At 56.2% G+C, this 21,057-nt stretch overlaps 1 protein-coding gene across 1 annotated transcript; it reads left to right on the top strand.

Annotated features, from left to right (window-relative positions):
• Positions 1-4,251: 4,251 nt before the first annotated feature.
• STING1 (stimulator of interferon response cGAMP interactor 1) lies at positions 4,252-10,723 on the top strand. The gene is made up of 7 exons (XM_068417236.1): positions 4,252-4,345; positions 4,658-4,902; positions 5,492-5,672; positions 6,557-6,665; positions 6,823-7,061; positions 8,756-8,942; positions 10,322-10,723. The coding sequence occupies exons 2-7, from the start codon at positions 4,658-4,660 to the stop codon at positions 10,513-10,515; spliced, it is 1,155 nt and encodes a 384-aa protein (XP_068273337.1). The 5' UTR covers positions 4,252-4,345; the 3' UTR covers positions 10,516-10,723.
• The last annotated feature ends 10,334 nt before the right edge of the window (positions 10,724-21,057 follow it).

Genomic DNA, 21,057 nt, shown 5'->3' with positions numbered 1-21,057 from the left:
TCCTTCACCTCTGTCTTTACCAGCACGTTGGGCCCCAGGCCTTGGGAACAAAAATCCAGGTTGATGCAAGAGTTGGGATGTGAACAGGAGCTTGACCCCCTACAAATCGATGGGCCCTGACCATATCCACCCAAGGGTGTTAAGAGAGGTGGCTAACATCGTTGCAGGCTGCTCTCCATAATCGTTGAGAAGTCATAGAGATTGGGGGACATCCCAGAAGACTGGAAGAAGGCTAATGTCACCCCCATCTACAAGAAGGGCTTAAAGAATGATCCAGGAAATTACAGGTCCATCAGTCTTACTTCAGTCCCTGAGAAAGTGATGGAACAAATCGTCCTGGGGGCTATCACAAGTCAAATGAAGCACATGACTGGGAAAAGCCAGCACGTATTCACCAAGGGCAAATCGTGCTTGACAGACCCGATCACCTTCTACCACAAAGTAACCTGCTCAGTTGATGAGGGGTGAGTGGTGAACATGGTCTACCTGGATTTCTCCAAGGCTTTTGATACAGTTTCCCACAGCCTTCTCCTAGAGAAACGGATGCATTACAGTCTAGACAAGTGGACTGTGCGGTGGGTGGGCAACTGGCTGACAGGCCGCAGTCAGAGGGTGATGGTAAATAGCTCCTTTTCAAACTGGCAACCTGTCACAAGGGGGGTCCCCAGGCATCAAATTGGGCCCAACACTGTTTAATTCATAAGTGATCTGTATGGTGGGATCAAGTGTACCCTGATGAAGTTTGCTGATGATACCAAACTGAGTTGGGAATTGGACACTTCGGAAGGGAGAGCCATCCTGCAGGAAGACCTGGATAGGTCTAACAAGAACCTTATGAAGTTCAACAAAGAGAAATGTAAGGTCTTGCACCCAGGAAAGCATAATCCAGGAGTGCAGCACAGGCTGGGATCTACCCAGCTGGGGAACAGCACTGTGGAAAGGGACCTGGGGGGTCCTGGTGGACAACAAGCTCAATGTGAGTGAACAGTGAGCTGCTGCGGCGAAGAAAGCCAACAGGAGGCTGGGTTGCATCAATGAGGGCATCACCAGCAGAGATAAAGAAGTCAGTATCCCACTCTACTCAGCGCTTGTCAGGCCACACCTGGAATACTGTGTTCAGTTTTGGTCCCCTCTATGCAAAAAAGATGTGGACAGGCAGGAGAGGATCCAGAGAAGGGCCACAAAGATGATCAATAACTGGGCAGCTTGTCATATGGGGAAAGGCTGAGAGCTGGGTTTGTTCAGCCTTGAGACAAGAAGGCTTAGGGGAGACCTTATCACCATGTTCCAGTATTTAAAGACTGGCTATAAAGATGGAGACTCCCTTTTTACAAGGGGTCACGTGGAAAAGACAAGGGGTAATGGGTACAAGTTCCTCCTGGGGAGACAGCAATTGGACACAAGAGGAAAATTTTCACAATGAGAACAATCAGCCACTGGAACAATGTCCCCAGGGAAGTGGTGGATTCCCCAACACTGGACACTTAAGATTCAGCTGGACAGGGTACTGGGCCATCTCGTCTAGACCATGCTTTTGCCAAGAAAGGTTGGACCAGATGATCCTTGAGGTCCCTTCCAACCTGATATTCTATGTTTCATATGATTCCATGATTCCCTGCCTTTGCAAGCACCTTTGCCAGCTCAGCATACAGATTAGTTCTTGCCGCGTTTGGACAGTCAGTTTGGACCACAAGCTCCTACATCTCCGTCCAGGTGTATACAAACAGAGCAGTTGCTCAGAGGGATGTCGTAGGGTCCTTGGGTGCCCAAAAAGGTGAGGCAGAGCAGGCTGCAGAGGCTGAGAACAGGCACCCAGCTAACACCCAGCCATGGAGCTGCCCTGGCCCTGGCCATCTCCACTCAGCAGCACAGCAGCAGTGTGGAAACCAGCAAGGCCAGGCTGGAGCGGGAGGTTAGTGCTAGCTCGTTCGGTGCTGATGAGTCAGTTACCCAGCAGGTGGCTGTGGACATCTCCAATAACATAATGGGGTGGTTTGGCTGGGATTTGTCTCCATCAGGAGTGTCCCACGGATGCATTGGTGGGACACTGCCCAAGACAGCACGTGGCCCAAGAGACAGGGCGTGGGGCAGGTGAGGATACCCTGTGCCACACATGGTGGTTTTCAGGAGTAAGCACCAGCTGACGCACACGCTGCTCTGTGGCTGGTAAAAGGCCACGGCACATGGTGCGTGAGGGGTTTGTGATGCCTGTCACACTAATGGTTTAGGAACCTCTAGGGTGAGAAACTACTACTCTCAGCGGGGTCTGCAGTGTAGGTGCGTTTTATAGATGGCTTTAGTTGATTTTGTTGCCCAACTACATCTCAAACAGAGGTGTCAGCACTAGCCTGGTTGGAAGTGCCACGGCACTGGTCTGGGGAGGTTGCTTGCCAGGTTTTTTTTATGCATCTAAAATCTTTTCGCATAGTGCATGACTTCTGGTTCCCTCCCCTTGAGGGAATAACAGCAAGCAGGGAAAAAGGGGACTTCAATCAACGCACCATCTGGAAATGCAAATTGTCGGCCAGACAACAGGCCAAGGAGGACAAAGCGGCAGCTTTGGTGCTCCTGCTTCTTGCTGGCTGTGCAGAGGTGCTGGGCAGACTGGGCTCTCCATTCGCAGGCAAGCTCAGATGTCACAGATGTCCAGCCTCTGCTGGAGACATTCAAATCTCATTCCTGGAGTTGAGGCTCGGCTCTTGGACCAGGCACCACAGCTCTGCTCCGAGCTGTGCACCACAAGCACGGCAGGGAGCCTGGAAAGGCTGGGGGGTGGCTGGGAGGATTGTTCTAGAGCAAAGTGGTGTGGAAGTGATGCAACGTAGTTGAGAGCATGGGAGCTCTCATTTTGTCCCCATCTGCAGCTGGCCTGCAAGCTGCTGATGCAATTCCTCTTTGCTCCAATCCTCACCTCCCTCCAGCCTTGTCACAGAATCACAGAATCACAGAATCGTTTTGGTTGGGAAGGACCTTTAAGATCACCAAGTCCAACCGTTAACCCAGCACTGCCAAGGCCACCACTAACCCATGTCCCTCAGCACCACATCTACACGCCTTTTAAACCCCTCCAGAGATGGGGACTCCACCACCTCCCTGGGCAGCCCCTTCCAGTGTCTAATGACCCTTGCTGAGAAGAAATGCTTCCTAATGTCCAACCTGAGCCTCCCCTGGCGAAGCTTGAGGCTGTGTCCTCTTGTCCTGTCGCTGGTTGCCTGGGAGAAGAGGCCGACTCCCACTGTGCTACAACCTCCCTTCAGGTAGTTGTAGACTGCACTAAGGTCACGTCTGAGCCTCCTCTTCTCCAGGCTAAACACCCCCAGCTCCCTCAGCCATTCCTCGTAGGTCAGACCCTCCAGACCCTTCCCCAGCTTGGTCGCCCTCCTCTGGACTCGCTCCAACACCTCAACATCTTTCTTGAAGTGCGGGGCCCAGAACTGGACACAGGATTCAAGGTGCGGCCTCACCAGTGCCGAGTCCAGAGGGACGATCACTTCCCCAGACCAGCTGGCTACACTATTCCTGATAGAGGCCAAGATGCTATTGGTCTTCTCGGCCACCTGGGCACACTGCTGGCTCATGTTCAGCCAACAGTCGATCAGCACCCCCAGGTCAAAGAAGGCCTTGAGTACCTCGGCTGCTCTTGGTCTGTGGTCACTAGGACCAGGGACCTGAGAGGGCTGAGGGCCTTCCTGGCCAGCAAGAGCCCCGCTACAGGAAGCCCCTGCTGTGTCACCAGTGCCCGTGGGCACTGCCGCCTGAGCCAGCATCTCCCAGAGCTGTGTGGGGTGGGAGGATCCAGGGTGCTGTGAGTCACCCTCTCTGCTGGAAGGAATTTGCTTCTGTTTCACTCCTGGAAACCTGCTGTACTTAATAAATTCAATCTTTGAAATCTGCTGCACTTAATAAATTAAATCTCTATAAATTCTGGTTTCCTTCCTCGTTCCAGCTCGGCTCCACCCCACGACGACCTGACAGATACGTTGGGGCTTTCCAGAGGTGTAAGCTCACGGATGTCGAAACCTGCCCCATCCACCCCGTGCTGCCCAGGCCCTGAATTTCCTGGGGCTGTGAGACCTCACCCATGCCCTGCGTGGGAGGGCTTTGGTGCTTTCTGGAAGCTGCCTGCAGCTGCAACAGCTGCTTTCGTTTTCATTTTCCTCAGTGCCGGGAACTGTGCGGCTCCACCCGTGGCACCAGAAGCCTGTATGGTGCAGGGGCTCCGGGTCTGTGTCTGCAGCAGCAGCCTCCCACAAGAGCTGTGGTGGCCAGGCTGGAGCACAGACCCCATTAACCTCAGCGCAGGAAACCCAGGCAGCGTCTGGGCTCGTGGCTCCTAACTGCTCCGGTGAGTGTGCCAAGAGGAGCGATGGCCCCGTGGCTGCGGAGCAGGGAGGGCTGGCGTAGGGTTGGCATTGATTTGGCAGTGGGGTGGCTAGCCAGGCTCTGTGTTGCCGAGCCCATTTGGGCACAGGGGGCAGCCCCAAGGGGGCCTGTGCAGCACACAAGGAACCTCTCCCGAGCAGCGTGCAAAGGAGGGGACGGCTCCGTTGCGTGCTTTGGGGTGCGCAGTGAGTGCTGCATGGGCATCCTCCTTCTCCACTCCCCACTATGGGCGCTGGGGATGACAATTGCTGCTGACCCCCCCTCTCTGCCACAGATGTCTCAGGAACCGCGGCGGCCGAGCCACCCCTCCGCCCTGCTCATCCCCAAGGCGCGGGGAGGGCGAGCGCAGCGTGCCGGGTACCTGCTCCTGGCCCTGTGCGCCGCAGCGCTGTACCTCACCGGGGAGCCCCTCGTGGCCATCGCCCGCGGCCTCACCTTCCACTTCGTGGCCCTGCAGATCGGGGTGCTGCTCAAGGGCGCCTGCTACCTGGCTGAGGAGATCTTCCACCTCCAATCCAGGTGAGCCAGCGGGGGGGAGGCTGTCCCCTGGGCTCCTGGGGCCACCCTGGGGACAAGGGCGTAGCAGCCTCTGGGTGTCGGGAGGGATCTGCTCCTTCTGTGGCAATGCTCTGCTGTGCCCTGGCAGCACACACTGCTCTCCATCAGCCTTGTGTCTTTCTCAGCTCCTCCTTCTCTCCCTTCTCCTGCCTGCCCAGCTCCCCTGTATGTCTATGGCCTTCTCCCTCTCCCCTCTGTGTAGCTCCCTAGTGTGCCCGTTACCTGGGGAGCAGATCTCAGCCCCCAGCCTTCCCCCACTGCCCAGTACCGGAGGGCACGGGGCTGTTGGAGATAACCTCCCCTTGCTGTCTAGGGCAACATTGCATCTGCTCCCCTCTGAGACCCATGGGTGCTGCAAGAAACCCAAGCCCTCTCCCAGCTGGGTGCTCCTGGGGTGCACTGAGCAGGGTCCCACAGGGCTCCCTGGCTCCACACTGCTCGAGAAGGTCAGCAGTGCTGGCAGGGAGTGGGGGCATTCCCTGGCCAGTGTCCCATGGGGATGGCAGGTGGGCAGCCGCCAGCCTGTCTCCTGTCTCCCTCTCCCACCCAGGCACCACGGCAGCTTCTGGAGGGCCCTGAGCACCTGCTTCCCCCTGCACTGGCACTGGCCCATGCTGCTCGCCTGTGGCTCAGCCTATATGGCTTTTCTGGATGGAGATGGGCACCCGCTCGGCCTCTACCTCGGCCTGGCCAGCCTGTGCCAGCTCCTCATCCTCGCTCTGGGGCTCCACGTAAGGCACCAACACCTCTAGCCTGGCATCCCGGGGAGCGCGGCAGCCCTGAGCGGTCGTGGGGGCACGTGGCCCAGCTCTGCACGCACAGCCCACCCACACACAGCCCTGCAGCGGGAGAAATGATCTCGTTATCTCCGCCCCGAAGAGCTGATCTCCTCGGCCCCACGCTGGCAGGAGGGCCAGGCTGCCTCTTAATGAGCACCGCCGCCCCGGGGTGCTGGCAGCAGCCCTGCTGCAGCCAGAGCCCGGCTGACACAGAACAGGGGTATTTTATATCTGTCAATCAAGCCAGTGCTTGGGGGGAAAGGGAGCCTGTGCGGTCTCCAAAGGGTTAATTATCAGGCGTGCTGTGGGTGGCAGAGCCAAGCTCCAGGTAGCTCTGCAGCGCTGGGAGGGCTCTGCTTTACCCCAGCAGAGCTGGAAGGGGAGAGGGGTCACGCAGACTACAGAAAGGTGCTTTGGGGAGGGCAGCCCTCAGGTGCCTGTGGGGTTTCAACACCCGTTTCCACCTAAATGAACACACAGAGCTGGCAGGGGGCACCGGTGGCCCTGGAAATCCCACCATGAGGTGCTAGGATGTCTCCTCCCGCATGCTGGAAGAACTGGGCAGATGCACACGCAATCCCAATGGAGGATGCAGCCAGAAAAGCGTCCAGCTCGCTCCAGCATCAGCTCCCTCATCTGCAGGGGCTGTGTGGGCTATCGAGGACTCTTGGCCGCACCACCAGTGTGGTGGTGGAAGGGGGCAGCAGGGTTGCTCACGCTCCAGAGCTCTTTGGAGAGGGCGGCTGCTCCCCAGTCCCTGTAGAGAACCAACTGTTGCAGAGGAGCCCAGGTGGCTGCTTTCATCACCGCTGCTCTGTCTTTCCTTCCCTCTGCAGAAGCCCTCAGCAGTGGAAGTGTCTGAGATATCTGAGAGGTCCAAGCAGAACGTCGCTCATGGGCTTGCCTGGTCTTTTTACGTTGGGTACCTAAAAATAGTCCTGCCACGTACGTAGTTGTTTCCCTGCATTATCGTGCCTACAGATAGAAATAGCTCCTAATAACAATCCTCCCACTTTTACAGCATTAGCAGGGAAACGAGGAGCAAGGTAGAAAGCAGCTGTGCTCACGCCAGGCGCCTCTGCCCGATGCTTTCTTCCACCAGGGGTGAAAAAGTCGATGGAGGAATTCAGCAGAGCCAACCCCAACATGCTGGTATGCAGGGAGACCTGGAAGCTTCACATCTTGGTCCCTCTGAACTGTGACATCTATGATGACCTGGAGAAAGCTGACAGCAATATCCAGTACCTGACAGACCTCGCTGAAACCACTGTGACCCGAGCTGGCATCAAAAAAAGGGTCTACAAACACAGCCTCTATGCAATCAGGGATGAAGACAACAAGGTATACTGAGCGCAGCATCGCCAGAGCAGTCAGCATGCATCAGCCCCAAGGTCTTCCTGGCCTCAGATCCTGGCCCAGAAGTGGCCATATGTGTAGAACAGTGTCCCCTCTCCTATAGATGCTCCCAGCTTTCAGCAGGCTTCCATGAGATGGAGAGGTCCTGACCGTGCTGGCTATCTGCACCCCTTCCTCCTGGCTGCCTCCTCCCAGGCTCGGCCCTTGCAGGGATGTTTGGCTCACTTAACCCCTCTTGGAGCTGATTTAAGTCCAGGAAACAGCAGAAGAAAAGCAGATGTGGGGTCCGTAGCATCACTTCCCATGGGACGAATGAGTATTTCCTTTTGTTGTGAAGAGGTGCTTGAAAATGTCTGTGTCGTTATATATCGTGACTCTCCCTCTCCCCCAGCCACCTCTTCTCCAGGCTGGCGAGCCCTAAATCTCTCCATCTCACATTGCATTCATCTCCTTCCACATCTCCAGGCAGATGGAGTAGGAAACACACTGGTCCTGCTGGCACGGCTGTGGACGGAGGCGTCGGCAGAGCGATGCTTCTCACCTGGCTCTCCCTAACTTGCCCTTTGATGGTGGCTGAGCACTGAGCTGCTGCTTTAAAGCGCTGCCTGCAGGGACTCCAGAGCCTCTTTCCTGGCCCTGCTCCTGGGGAAGTACAGCCAGGGTCGGGTTTTTCCTGCTCCGATGCACGCACTGATGCTGTGTTTCATCTGCCGGTCTCCTGCTGAGTCACTCGGCACCAAGTGAGCTCCAGCAGCTCTGCAGCCTGGACCTGTCTTGACCTGCTGCGTGCTGTCACTAAAACCTGTCCCTCAGCCTCCTGTCCAGTTGCTGGTGAACACATGCACACTAGCTCCCCTCCTTGGCATCTGCTCTGGGTCACTATGGCCACTGCCCCCCCCAAGGGTGGTAGCTCTTCCTGCTGCTCTGCGTTTACCCAGGGATCCCATCCCTCTTCCTTCTTTATTGAGTTTTATTGAACTTTCCAGTTTGCCCAGTGTAAGACTTACTGGTAACCCTGCTCCTCCTTGGAGTTTTTGTGGCCTTAACAAATCTCTCCTCATGTGTTTGATCAGCTTCCTTCTCACTGTGCATTCACCTTGCCAGCGTTTATCCTCTTCTCCATTCTCCTGCTCTCCATTAGGGTGCTCAGACTTCCCCTTCTTAGCCATTGGAAGGGGCTGCCCAGGGAGGTGGTGGAGTCACCATCTCTGGAGGGGTTTGAGAAAAGACTGGACATGGCACTTAGTGCCATGGTCTAGTTGACAGGGTGGTGTCAGGGCAACGGTTGGACTCGATGATCCCTGAGGTCTCTTCCAACCTGGTTGATTCTGTGATTCTGTGTGTGATTCTCTAGCAGAAAAGCCACCAAGAAGGTGTGATCAGACACGGGCAAGTTTGGGACTGCTGCCAAAGTCCCAAAAAAAGGCTGCACCCCGGGGCCCCACGGGAGGGAGGCAGCTTCGGGGCACGGCCGTACCTGCCTCCCTGCCAGGCCAGTGGCTTTTCCCCCGCTCAACCCAGGGCGGGGGGACACTGGGGCCAGAACCAGTGTCCCTGTCCCAGGGGTCCAGCACACAGCACCAGCGCAAGGCAGGCCATGGAGCTGCCGAGGGGTCTCAAGGGCTCTTGCCCAGCACCAGGGTCCTCCTGCCCCGTGTCTTTTTCTTCCGTCCCTGCAGCTCTGGCACTGCGCAGTGGAGTTTGCCACCCCGCTGCAGTCCCTCTACGCCATGTCCCAGGATGAGTGTGCTGCCTTCAGCCGGGAGGACCGCCTGGAGCAGGCCAAGCTTTTCTACAGGACGTTGGAGGAGATCCTGAAAGGCTCCAAGGAGTGCACGGGTACCTACCGGCTCATCGCGTACGAGGGTGAGTGAGGAGGGGCAGAGGGCAGGGTGGTTGTGCTCCCCCAGCCCCGTGAGTGACCTCGGATGAGGGCAAACAAGGGGAAGCAGGCAGGATCCGTGTAGCCCTTGGCTGATATCCCCACTCACACGGGCATGGGGGTCCCTGCCACGGTGGGAGGAAGGGGCTGCTTCCCGACACAGAAGGACTTCTTGCTGTGGGTCTCAGAGGAGTGGGGAGGGTGCTGGCAGAGCTGGTCCCTGTTGAAGTCCCCAGAGGCACCTGAGACATGCATTCTGTACTGGGCACTGGTGAGGCCATACCTTGAATCCTGTGTCCAGTTCTGGGCCCCACACTTCAAGAAAGATGTTGAGGTGTTGGAGCAAGTCCAGAGGAGGGCGACCAAGCTGGGGAAGGGTCTGGAGGGTCTGAGCTACGAGGAACGGCTGAGGGAGCTGGGGGTGTTTAGCCTGGAGAAGAGGAGGCTCAGAGGTGACCTTATTGCAGTCTACAACTACCTGAAGGGAGGTTGTAGTGAAGTGGGAGTCGGCCTCTTCTCCCAGGCAACCAGCGACAGGACAAGATGACACAGCCTCAAGCTTCGCCAGGGGAGGTTCAGGTTGGACATTAGGAAGCATTTCTTCTCAGCAAGGGTCATTAGCCATTGGAAGGGGCTGCCCAGGGAGGTGGTGGAGTCACCATCTCTGGAGGGGTTTAAGAAAAGACTGGACATGGCACTTAGTGCCATGGTCTAGTTGCCATGGTGGTGTCAGGGCAATGGTTGGACTCGATGATCCCAGAGGTCTCCTCCAACCTGATTGATTCTGTGATTCTTCAGCTGTGCAGCAGGAACGCTCCCTCGAGGATTAAATATAACAGCAGCTTCCAGGGGAAGGAGCAGCTCCCTTCGCTGCTGGTGTTCCTGGGAGAAGTGGCTGGGGCTGTCAAGCCCTCCCCAGTGCTGCCTCAGGGGCATTCCTCCTGACAGGGGACGAGGAGTGAGGCCATCCCTTCTTCCTTTCAATTTCCCTTCTCCTCACCTCTGCCAGAGCTTGACAACACCTTGCTGCTTCTCGCTGAAATGAATCTCGTTGTTTTTTCGAAGGAAATTCAGCGCTCTCCCTGACGGGGGAAGCATTTCTGTCCGGCGAGGGAGTTCCCATCACAACAAGCACTACTGGGAAACCAGCACATAGTGCCTGTATTTTACACTCCTTCCTGCACTTTGTGTTTTATTTTTTGCTTCTGGCATGCTGAAAGGGGGAAGTAAGAACCGTATTTTGACTTCTCAGGAAACTCTGCATATTTTGGGGCATCTCTCAGAGACTCTGCTCTGCTCCCTGCCCACACCCCTGCCTCGGGCCACACCAGTGAAGGTGGGTTTTGTCTTTCTTCTGTTCCAGAGTCGGGTGAAGCAGAGACCCACTTCTTGTCCAGAGAGATCCTCTGGCACCTCCGGCAGCAGCGTCACGAGGAGTACGCCGTGTGCGAGGGGAACCAGCTAAACAACCCGGCCACGACCCTCAGCTCAACAGAGCTCAACCTCCAGATAAGCGAGTCAGACCTGCCGCAGCCTCTGCGAAGCGATGGCTTCTGAAGCACCAGCGCTGCCCAGCCCCACACCGCTGCCTTGGGGCTCCCGTCCCCCTTCCCCAAGCCCCTTCTTCTTGCAGCAATCCCCAACCTCCTGCAGGAACTGGCCACCAAAACTTCCTGTGTGTCATGTTTACTGGAAACAGCAGACTCGAGTCATGGTCCTCTGACACACTTCCCATTTCTTTGTTATGTACATCTCGTCTATTAATCCGTGGGTGGGTTTTTTTAATCTGCTTTGATTCATATCATATATAGCATTTTTTTGGAGGTCTGTGTCTGGCGGAGTCCCTCAAGGGTCGGTACTGGGACCAGCACTATTCAATATATTCATTAATGACTTGGATGAGGGAATAGAGTGCACTGTCAGCAAGTTCGCTGATGACACCAAACTGGGAGGAGTGGCTGACACCCTGGAAGGCTGCGCAGCCATTCAGAGAGACCTGGACAGGCTGGAGAGTTGGGCGGGGAGAAATTTAATGAAATATAACAAGGGCAAGTGTAGAGTCCTGCATCTGGGCAAGAACAACCCCATGTATGAGTACAAGTTGGGGACAGACCTGTTGGAGAGCAGCGGAGGGGAAAGGGACCTGGGGGTCCTAGTGGACAGCAGGATGACCATGAGCCAGCAGTGTGCCCTTGTGGCCAAGAAGGCCAATGGCATCCTGGGGTGGATTAGAAGGGGTGTGGTTAGCAGGTCAAGAGAGGTTCTCCTCCCCCTCTACGCTGCCCTGGTGAGGCCGCATCTGGAATATTGTGTCCAGTTCTGGGCCCCTCAGTTCAAGAAGGACAGGGAACTGCTAGAGAGAGTCCAGCGCAGAGCCATGAAGATGATTAAGGGGGTGGAACATCTCCCTTATGAGGAGAGGCTGAGGGAGCTGGGTCTCTTTGGCTTGGAGAAGAGGAGACTGAGGGGTGACCTCATTAATGTTTATAAATATGTAAAGGGCAAGTGTCATGAGGATGGAGCCAGGCTCTTCTCAGTGACATCCACTGACAGGACAAGGGGCAATGGGTGCAAGCTGGAAAACAGGAGGTTCCACATAAATATGAGGAAAAACTTCTTTACAGTGAGGGTGACTGAACAGTGGAACAGGCTGCCCAGAGAGGTTGTGGAGTCTCCTTCTCTGGAGACATTCAAAACCCACCTGGACGCATTCCTGTGTGATATGGTCTAGGCAATCCTGCTCCGGCAGGGGGATTGGACTAGATGATCTTTCGAGGTCCCTTCCAATCCCGAACATTCTGTGATTCTGTGATTTTCCTCTGGAGTAAGTTACATTATCCTGAATCTTGGGCACGATGGGCAGTCTGCTCTTGGTCATCCTGTGGTGTTGGATGGGGCTTTCGAAATCCCAGCCACGAGTGTGTGTGTGTGCTGGGTCCAACACATCCAGCCAGCGTGGCCTGGCTAAAGATCTCATGGCTTCTGCAGGCACAAGGAGCACACGCAGGACTTGCAGGGTACCCTCCAGCCCGATGGACCCGCTGTGCAGTCACACACGAACATCCTCACTTTCCACCCACGCAGGATGTGGAGGTGGAAGAAGAGGAGGTCAGGCCTGGGGAACTCTGACATTCGGTGGTCCCACAGTGCAGGAAACCTCCCTGCTTTGCTCTATCCATACTTTGCCCTGAGAGCCATCTGCAGTGCCTGCTGACGCCCTCCCTGCCCACATTCCTCCCAAGCACTCCACAGAAGGGTTTCTCCGGCCCCAAAGGAGGTGCCAGACCCCCTGGAGCTCTGGGAAAGGGGCAGTCCTGAGACAACTTCACTGTGAGGGTGGTGAGACCCTGGCCCAGGTTGCCCAGAGAAGCTGTGGCTGCCCCCTCCCTGGCAGTGTTCAAGGCCAGGTTGGATGGGGCTTGGAGTAACCTGGTCTGGTGGAAGGTGTCCCTGCCTGTGGCAGGGGGTTGGAACTAGATGGTCTTTAAGGTCCCTTCCAACCCAAACCAGTCTGTGATTCTATGATTCTATGAACTTGCATGGGGTTTTTGGTGCAAGACGTGACATGTTGGGCTGCTCAGCCCTCCGTGCCCGGGGGTGAGGTACCCCCAACAAGCCCAGCAAGCCAGGCCCTCCCTGCCTACTCGGGCAGTGTGGTCAGGCAGAAGCAGGGCAGAGGATGTGCAGTGGGTCTGCTCAGTGTGGCTCTGAGACAGATGATTTCTTAGCTCTGCCCATCCAGGTGCTCCTCCAGAATCTGCCTGGAGATGCCTAGGCTGAAAAAGGGGCTGTACCCGTGCCAGCCCCAATGCCTGGGCACCCCATGTAAGGTCACACTTGCTGGAGAGACCCAGCTTGTGAGGGACGGAGCCTGCTCCCAAGGGACTGCCAGGGACAAGCAAGCAGCTGAGAAATAGAGTCCCCACGGTGGGCTGCTGCCAGGAGCCTTCTCAGCTGGGAAGACAGCAAGATCCCAAAGGTTCTCTGCATGACCTGGGCCGGCCACGGGGCAGGGGAGCCAGCCGGTCCCTCAGGCAACCAAGCACAAGTGATGCCGCATGGCCAGAGCTGTGTGCCGTGGGGCAGAATGGCGGCCCCAGGGCTTGTTGCTTGCCAGAGATCACGGCAGAGCTTTGCTGTGGTGCAGCTTGGCAAGGCCACGGAGCAGGGGCCAGAGCTGTGCACCCAGTGCTCCATGCCTCAGTTTCCCCTTTTGCCAAGAGCTGAAGGAGGATCCAGCCAGCCAGTTCTGCCTTGGGCAGGAAGCGGGGGCAGGAGTCAGCTCAGGTGGCTTGTTACCCACTGATGTTGCAGCATCCCTACCCTTTGGTCCCTCCCAACTCCCAGGACTTTGGCAAAAAGATGAGGTCCCTTGAGAGGTCCCAGGTGCTTGCCCTCAGCCTGAACTTCCAGCACCAGGGTCCAGACACAGCTGTGACCATCCTCTGGGCCAGCCACGGAGACCCCGAGGGGGCTGCAGTGTCCAGGGGCCCAGAGGAGGTGACCTGGCCATGCAGCTGAGGATGGAGACAAGAGTGCTGTGCCTGGCTCCCTCCTGGCTCTGCTCACAGCTTCCTGGGTGGCTTTGCCTGGAGGCAGACACACAAAAGCATCCTAGGGAGTGCTACTGCCTCTCTTGGTGGGTGCTGGTGAGTCTCCAGCTTAGCCAGCTTCCCTGCCACTGTTTTCCCAATGTGGTTAGGGTGCCTCAAGTCATAGAATCACAGAACAGTTTGGGTTGGAAGGGACCTTAAAGACCATGTAGTTCCAACACCCTGCCATGGGCAGGGACACCTTCCACCAGACCAGGTTGCTCCAAGCCCCATCCAACCTGGCCTTGAACCCTGCCAGGGAGGGGGCAGCCACAGCTTCTCTGGGCAACCTGGGCCAGGGTCTCACCACCCTCACAGCAAAGAATTTCTTCCTAATATCTCATCTCAATCTCCCCTCTTTCAGTTTAAAACCGTTCCCCCTCATCCTGTCAGTCCTCACCCAGGACAGAGAGATGCTGCTGGAAAGGGCTGGGTGGGTGCAGGCTGGGGCTGAGCTCCCACCCCGCTCCTGCCCTTGGCTGCCCAGCTCCTTTTACCCCAACACCTACATGTGCTTGCAGCTCCCACCCCGAAGATGCTGGATGCGCTTTCCTCTGCCCATGGCTCCCAAGGGAATGGTCATGCTCAGACAACTTGCACCTCCTTGAGCTGGGAAAAGCCACGGGCCAACGCTTCACCCTTCGGCAGGAAGACGGGTGCCCCAGGCAGACCCCCAGCCTGGGAGGCAGAGGTGCCTGGGGAGCAATCCTGAGACAAACTACACAGCTGGACAGTTATGTCCCTGCTTCTTCACACACCTGGTACCCCAGCTTTGGTGTGCGCGGGGCTCCCGGCAGGCGAGACGGCAGCTCCGATGGGCAACGTGGCACAGCGGCATACGCTGCTGGGAGCCTGGTGTAAGAGCAGCCTGCGCTGCCTCCCAGGGCAGCTCAAAGGGCTCTGGCGTGACAGTGCTGCTCCAGCCTTGTTTGCTCCACAAAGAGCTCGTCAGGCTCATCTGAGAGGCGTAGCCACGCTGCCCAGCATTCCCCTCTGAACAGGAGAAAAACCTGGGCGTGCCATTTCGAACAGCTGGATGAAAGCTTGGATGGCTGCAATCCTTTTGGGAAGAAGGCAGCCTGGAACACCCTCACCCTGCAGTCAGCTACAGAATCACAGAATCACAGAATCGTTTTGGTTGGAAAGGACCTTTAAGATCATCAAGTCCAACCGTTAACCCAGCACTGTCAAGGCCACCACTAAACCATGGCCCTCAGCACCACATCTACACGGCTTTTAAACCCCTCCAGAGATGGGGACTCCACCACCTCCCTGGGCAGCCCCTTCCAATGGCTAATGACCCTTGCTGAGAAGAAGTGCTTCCTAATGTCCAACCTGAACCTCCCCTGGCGAAGCTTGAGGCTGTGTCCTCTTGTCCTATCGCTGGTTGCCTGGGAGAAGAGGCCGACTCCCACTTCACTACAACCTCCCTTCAGGTAGTTGTAGACTGCACTAAGGTCACCTCTGAGCCTCCTCTTCTCCAGGCTAAACACCCCCAGCTCCCTCAGCTGTTCCTCGTAGGTCAGACCCTCCAGACCCTTCCCCAGCTTGGTTGCCCTCCTCTGGACTCGCTCCAACACCTCAACATCTTTCTTGAAGTGCGGGGCCCAGAACTGGACACAGGATTCGAGGTGCGGCCTCACCAGTGCTGAGTCCAGAGGGACGATCCCTTCCCTAGACGCCCGAGGAGCCAAGCGCTTCACAGCCACCCGAAGAGACTCGGCAGTGCTGTTAAGTCCAGCTGGCCCCCCGAGGCACAGAGAGCCTATAACCCGGCTCCTTAACCACCTTTGAAGGCTCTGGGATTCAAAAGGCCCCTAGGACCTGCTCGGGCTCCTGGGCAATAGGCAGCCCAGGGCCAGCAAGCACCTGGCCATCCCTCCCCTCACACAGTGCCGATGTGGCAAGGCTCCAGGGATGCCTGTGAGCCCCGTGAGCCCTGTAGGACAGCATTTGCTGGCCCTCACAGGCTGGTACCACTCTCTTGGCCTGGAAGTGCACTCTGTGCTTAGACCTTCTGCTCCCAGTGTGACCCCGAATAAAGAGGGATCAGCTACAGCGTATTCCTCTCTCATCTAAAGCCACTCATGGAACAGCTCCAGTTCCTTCCCTCTCTCCCCAGCTTTCCTTCCCAGGATAAAACTGCTCTTACCTGGCAGCTGCCCCTCAGCAAAGCACCCCAAGTGAACAGCAGGGCTCCACCTTTCATGCACACAGGAGAACACGATGGGAGATGCTTCTCCCCAGCTCCAGCCCAGCAAGCTTCCAGAGGAGATCTGGCTGTACGTTGGTCCCACTGGGACTGGGAATTGGAACCAGTTTCAGGATTCAGTAAAACCTTAATCTCCAGCCTAATCTGGGTGCTGCATCCGTGCAAAGACAAGAACGGACGCTGAAAGGGCTGTTAGGGGAGGGTTTGGGGCAGTAAAGGCCACTGCAAAGAGCCAGCTGCTCTCAGCCTGGTGGTCTGCAGGGGGGTCAGGGGTCTTTGCCGAGTGCCTGGTGCTGTGCTGGCCAGAGAGGGAGAGAGGAGAGCTGAGCTGCTGCAGGCGAGGGACCTCCTGCCCAGGGCAGCAGACGCACCTGACAGCACCTCCTGTTTCGGAGCAGCCTTCGAAGGGCACAGAGCAACCGCTGTGGGCACCTGCTGAAACCAGAGGTAAATGCACGGTGTCAGGGCTGAGCTCAGCAACGGGCACAGCCAGCAGCAGCTGCGCGAGCAGCAGAGCCAGCACCACCGCAGTCCCTGAGGGCTCGTGCCTTCAAACCCCCTGGGGATCTTCATGGGGCACGAACACCAGCTCCTTCCTGACACCCTGCTCCCTTCCCCTGTGGGCACTTCTTACCTTGCCCATCGCCGCCGTCAGTCCGGGTGGGCTGAGGATGGCTGATCAGCTCAGTCTGTATCAGCAAGGGACAGGTAGAGAGACAAGAGCAAGCCCAGAGGAAACCTGACAGCACAACCTTGTTCCAGCAGAAACCGCGCTGCCAGCCAAAGGCTCAGCTCCTGCCACGGCTCAAGGGCACAGCCAGGGCCAAGCCAACGGCAAGGTGACAGCCTTTGCTAGCAGGCTGAACCGCAGGCAGAGCTGGATCAGAGGCAGGAAAATCAAACCCCCAAAGTGGAAGCTGCTGCCCGAGCTGGCACACAGACGATAACCATGTTCCCCTTGAGCTTCCTGACAGCACGGATCAGCTCCGTTTTTGCGCTAATTGCAGCGTTCCGCATCAGCCCTGACTCAGGAGTCCCCAGTGGCTGGGGTGGCTGAAGGTGCCACAGGGTGTCAGCAGCGCAGACGCAGCCTGGCCCATGGCTGGCACGCACCAGCAGGGCATGGCATCCCCCCGCAGCGCCTTGCCTATCCCCAGAGCAAGCATAGAGCCACGGGGGTGTCTCATGGATGGGCTTGGTGCAGCAGTGAGAGGTGCCTGGCACTGCTCTTGCCCTGACTTTTCCTCTCTCCACTGCTTCTCCACTTGGTGAGGACGTGTGGGACAAGGAACTGGGCTTTCCAGCCAGCTCTGCAATGGGACTGCTGGGTCACAGAATCACAGAGTCAATCAGGTTGGAAGAGACCTCTGGGATCATCGAGTCCAACCGTTGCCCTGACACCACCATGGCAACTAGACCAGGGCACTAAGTGCCATGTCCAGTCTTGTCTTAAACCCCTCCAGAGATGGTGACTCCACCACCTCCCTGGGCAGCCCCTTCCAATGTCTAATAACCCTTTCTGAGAAGAAATGCTTCCTAATGTCCAACCTGAACCTCCCCTGGCGAAGCTTGAGGCCATGTCCTCTTGTCCTCTTGCCAGGGTCCCTGGCATCCTGACCTCAAAGAGCTAAAGACCAAGCCAGTCACAGCCCACCAGCCCCACCAGCAACAGGGTGGTCTTGCCAAACATTTTTGTCCAACACCTGGACTGCTCCATGGTCTGAGCAGCTCTTCCCTGCCCTCAGGATGAAGGCGAGGTTTTAGGGAGCAGGAGACCCACACCTGAGCCATAGGGAGCAGCAATGCCACCGTACCTCAGCGAGGTGAGCTGAGCAGGCCCAAGGTTCACCACCACCACCCAGTAACGACGAGGCAGATCCAAGGTTGAGCAGGGAGGTGGGTTCACAGTCAGGGTCCGAGTGAGCAAGGCACAGAGCCAGGCACAGCATGGCTGCACCCTCCCTCCGGCCCAGGCTGGGACAGGGCTAAGCTTGGATGCAGCAGGGACAAGGCTTCTTACAGCTCTTCCTCACATCTGAGCTGTTTTCCCATGAGATTTTGTTGGTGCCATTTGAGTGTAAATAAGCCCAGCTCCTGTTCATTCCCAACCACAGTTAGCCAGCTCGGCACTCCTTTCTGAGGCACACTTTGGTCTCTTCTCCTTGTGGGTGACCAGAAATCACTATTAACTGCCTGTGGTGATCCTGCTGCATACAGCAAAGTCAAGACTTATTTGTTAACCTCAGGGTGGCTGATATCACAGAATCACAGGATCAACCATGTTGGAAGAGCCCTCTGGGATCATCGAATCCAACCATTGCCCTGACACCACCATGTCAACTAGACCAGGGCACTAAGTGCCATGTCCAGGCTTTTCTTAAACACCTCCAGAGATGGTGAGTCCACCACCTCCCTGGACAGCCCCTTCCAATGGCTAATGACCCTTGCTGAAAAGAAATGTTTCCTAATGTCCAACCTGAACCTCCCCTGGCAAAGCTTGAGGCTGTGTCCTCTTGTCCTGTCGCTGGTTGCCTGGGAGAAGAGGCCGACTCCCACTGCGCTACAACCTCCCTTCATGTGAGTTGTCTCAAAGACCCATTGTGGAGCAGGTGCTTGGGCCTTTACCATGAACTTAGAAAAACTGATCTTCAGTTCTTCTGCAGGAGACGCATGTGCCTATTACAAGAGTGTCTACTCCTGCTCTTGTACATCTCCTTTACCTTGGATGAAAAGCCCTCAGTGCAGACTGACCTGCCATTTGCATGAGTACAACCACTGTCTGGGTCAGAGGGATGGGGAGGATGGAGGCAGCGTGCTCCCGAATTCTCGCCTTTTGGTTTGGGAATGGTGAATTTAGGATCTCTTTTTGTGGAGGTTGCATTCCCCTTACTGCCTTAAATCTCTCTGGAGGGATGTGTGTATTGAAGATCACTGTACTGGAAGTCCCGCGGATTTTCAGGATGACTCCAGCTACACAGACTAATATTTAAAGCACAACTATTGGTAATTAAAAGATGCCCTGGGCCAACCAGGTTCCTGGCTTCCTGATTCTTTGAATGGCACAAAAAAGTGCTGGAGCATCCGCAGAGAAACTTCCCTGCTGTTCTTTCTCCGCTGCTTTGGAGAATCAGGAATGGTCTCATCCCTCTGTTGGCAAATGTTTGCTTGGCGCGGGAGGATGGGGTTCGCTGCCACCACTGCGAGCCGCTCATCTCTGGGAGGGGGCACTGGTCTGGCCCTGCTGTTTGACCTCAGCAAACCTGGCCACCCATCTGGGCTCTGGTTCATATAAAACACAGTGAACTGTCACCTTTATTGCAGTCACCTGCTTTTTTTACATGCCCAGTTTCCACTTTGAATGTCTCATGAGTGAACATACCAATAAACTGGAGACATGTGCCTGCTTTCAGTGATCCCCTCAAACAGGAGGTGGTGCAGAACTGCAGTTCAACCTACCCTACCCAGGACCTGCATTCAGAGGAAGAAACTGTCGCTCATGTGGCGGATGCTCATGGGAAGCAGTATCAGAGCCACCCGTGGCCACGGGAGTGACGGTACCCAGTTCGCTGTGCCTCGGTGGCCCCCTGCTCTGGGATGCTTTCTGTCATCTGGCCCTTCCCGGTTAGCCAGGACTGATAATAAATAACAGAGAGCGGCTTAGCAAGCTCTTCCCCAGCTCCCTCAGTACCCTTGGGTGGAGACCGTCCGGTCCCATAGACTTGGGAGCGTCCAAGCAGCACAGCAAGTCACTAACTGCTTCCTCCTGAATTACTTGGGCCCTGAAGCCTTTGGGCAGAAACTTTCTGACTGTTTGAAAAGGTCAAATTATGGAGCCTTGCAAATGCAGGATGCCTCGGCATCTCAGAATCACAGAATCACAGAATGTTTGGGATTGGAAGGGACCTCGAAAGATCATCTAGTCCAATCCCCCTGCTGGAGCAGGATTACCTGGATCATGTCACACAGGAACGCTTCCAGGAGGGTTTTGAATGTCTCCAGAGAAGGAGACTCCACACCCTGTCTGGGCAGCCTGTTCCAGTGTTTGGGCACCCTCACCGTAAAGAAGTTTTCCCTCACATTTATGTGGAACCTCCTGTGTTCCAGCTTGCACCCGTTGCCCCTTGTCCTGTCAATGGATGTCACTGAGAAGAGCCTGGCTCCATCCTCATGACACTTGCCCTTTACATATTTATAAACATTAATGAGGTCACCGCTCAGCCTCCTCTTCTCCAAGCTAAAGAGACCCAGCTCCCTCAGCCTCTCCTCAGAAGGGAGATGTTCCACCCCCTTAATCATCTTCGTGGCTCTGCGCTGGACTCTCTCTAGCAGTTCCCTGTCCTTCTTGAACTGAGGGGCCCAGAACTGGACACAATATTCCAGATGCGGCCTCACCAGGGCAGAGTAGAGGGGGAGGAGAACCTCTCTTGACCTGCTAACCACCCCCCTTCTAATACACCCCAGGATGCCATTGGCCTTCTTGGCCACAAGGGCACACTGCTGGCTCATGGTCATCCTGCTGTCCACTAGGACCCCAGGTCCCTTTCCCCTGCACTGCTCTCCAACAGGTCTGTCCCCAACTTGTACTGGTACATGGGGCTGTACTCATACTTCTGGGGAGAAGCAGCCAAAGGTGACTGTTTCTGAAGCTTGACAATAGCTAAAAAGATTCATCAGGACCTACTTTTATTTGTCTCTTCACATCTTATATCCATGTATCACAGAATCAGAGAATCCCAGGCTGGTTGGGATTGGAAGGGGCCTCTGGAGATTATCTAGTCCAACCCCTGCCCAAGCAGGGTCACCCAGAGCACGTTGCACAGGGTCGCGTCCAGGTGGGTTTGAATATCTCCAGAGAAGGAGACTCCCCACCCTCCCTGGGCAGCCTGTGCCAGGGCTCTGGCACCCTCACAGTAAAGAAGTTTTTTCCTCATTTTCAGATGGAACTTCCCATGTTTCAGTTTGTGCCCGTTGCCCCTTGTCCTGTCACTGGGCACCACTGGGAAGAGCCTGGCCCCATCCCCTTGACACCCACCCCTCTAATTTCTAAAGAGCAGGTCAGTTTGGTTGATAACTGTGCAGGTCCAGAGCCAAGAACACCTTGTGAACGATGACCTTCACAACCAGCTTGGGCACTGGTGGTCACTTCACGAGGCTGAAATAAAACAAGCTGTTGGCAAATAGGTGTGTGCCCCAGCCAGGGAGGGTTGTGTGCTTCCATGGAGAAAAACACGCGTGTCCTCTGCTGCAGAACAGCGCTTGTGAGGTTGGGGATGGGAACACTTTCCATGAGGAAAC

Source organism: Nyctibius grandis, chromosome 22 (assembly GCF_013368605.1).
Source record: "Nyctibius grandis isolate bNycGra1 chromosome 22, bNycGra1.pri, whole genome shotgun sequence".
Classification (NCBI taxonomy): Eukaryota; Metazoa; Chordata; class Aves; order Nyctibiiformes; family Nyctibiidae; genus Nyctibius; species Nyctibius grandis.
The sequence above is the reverse complement of the archived record's forward strand: the minus strand, read 5'-3'. Positions and strand labels throughout refer to the sequence as shown.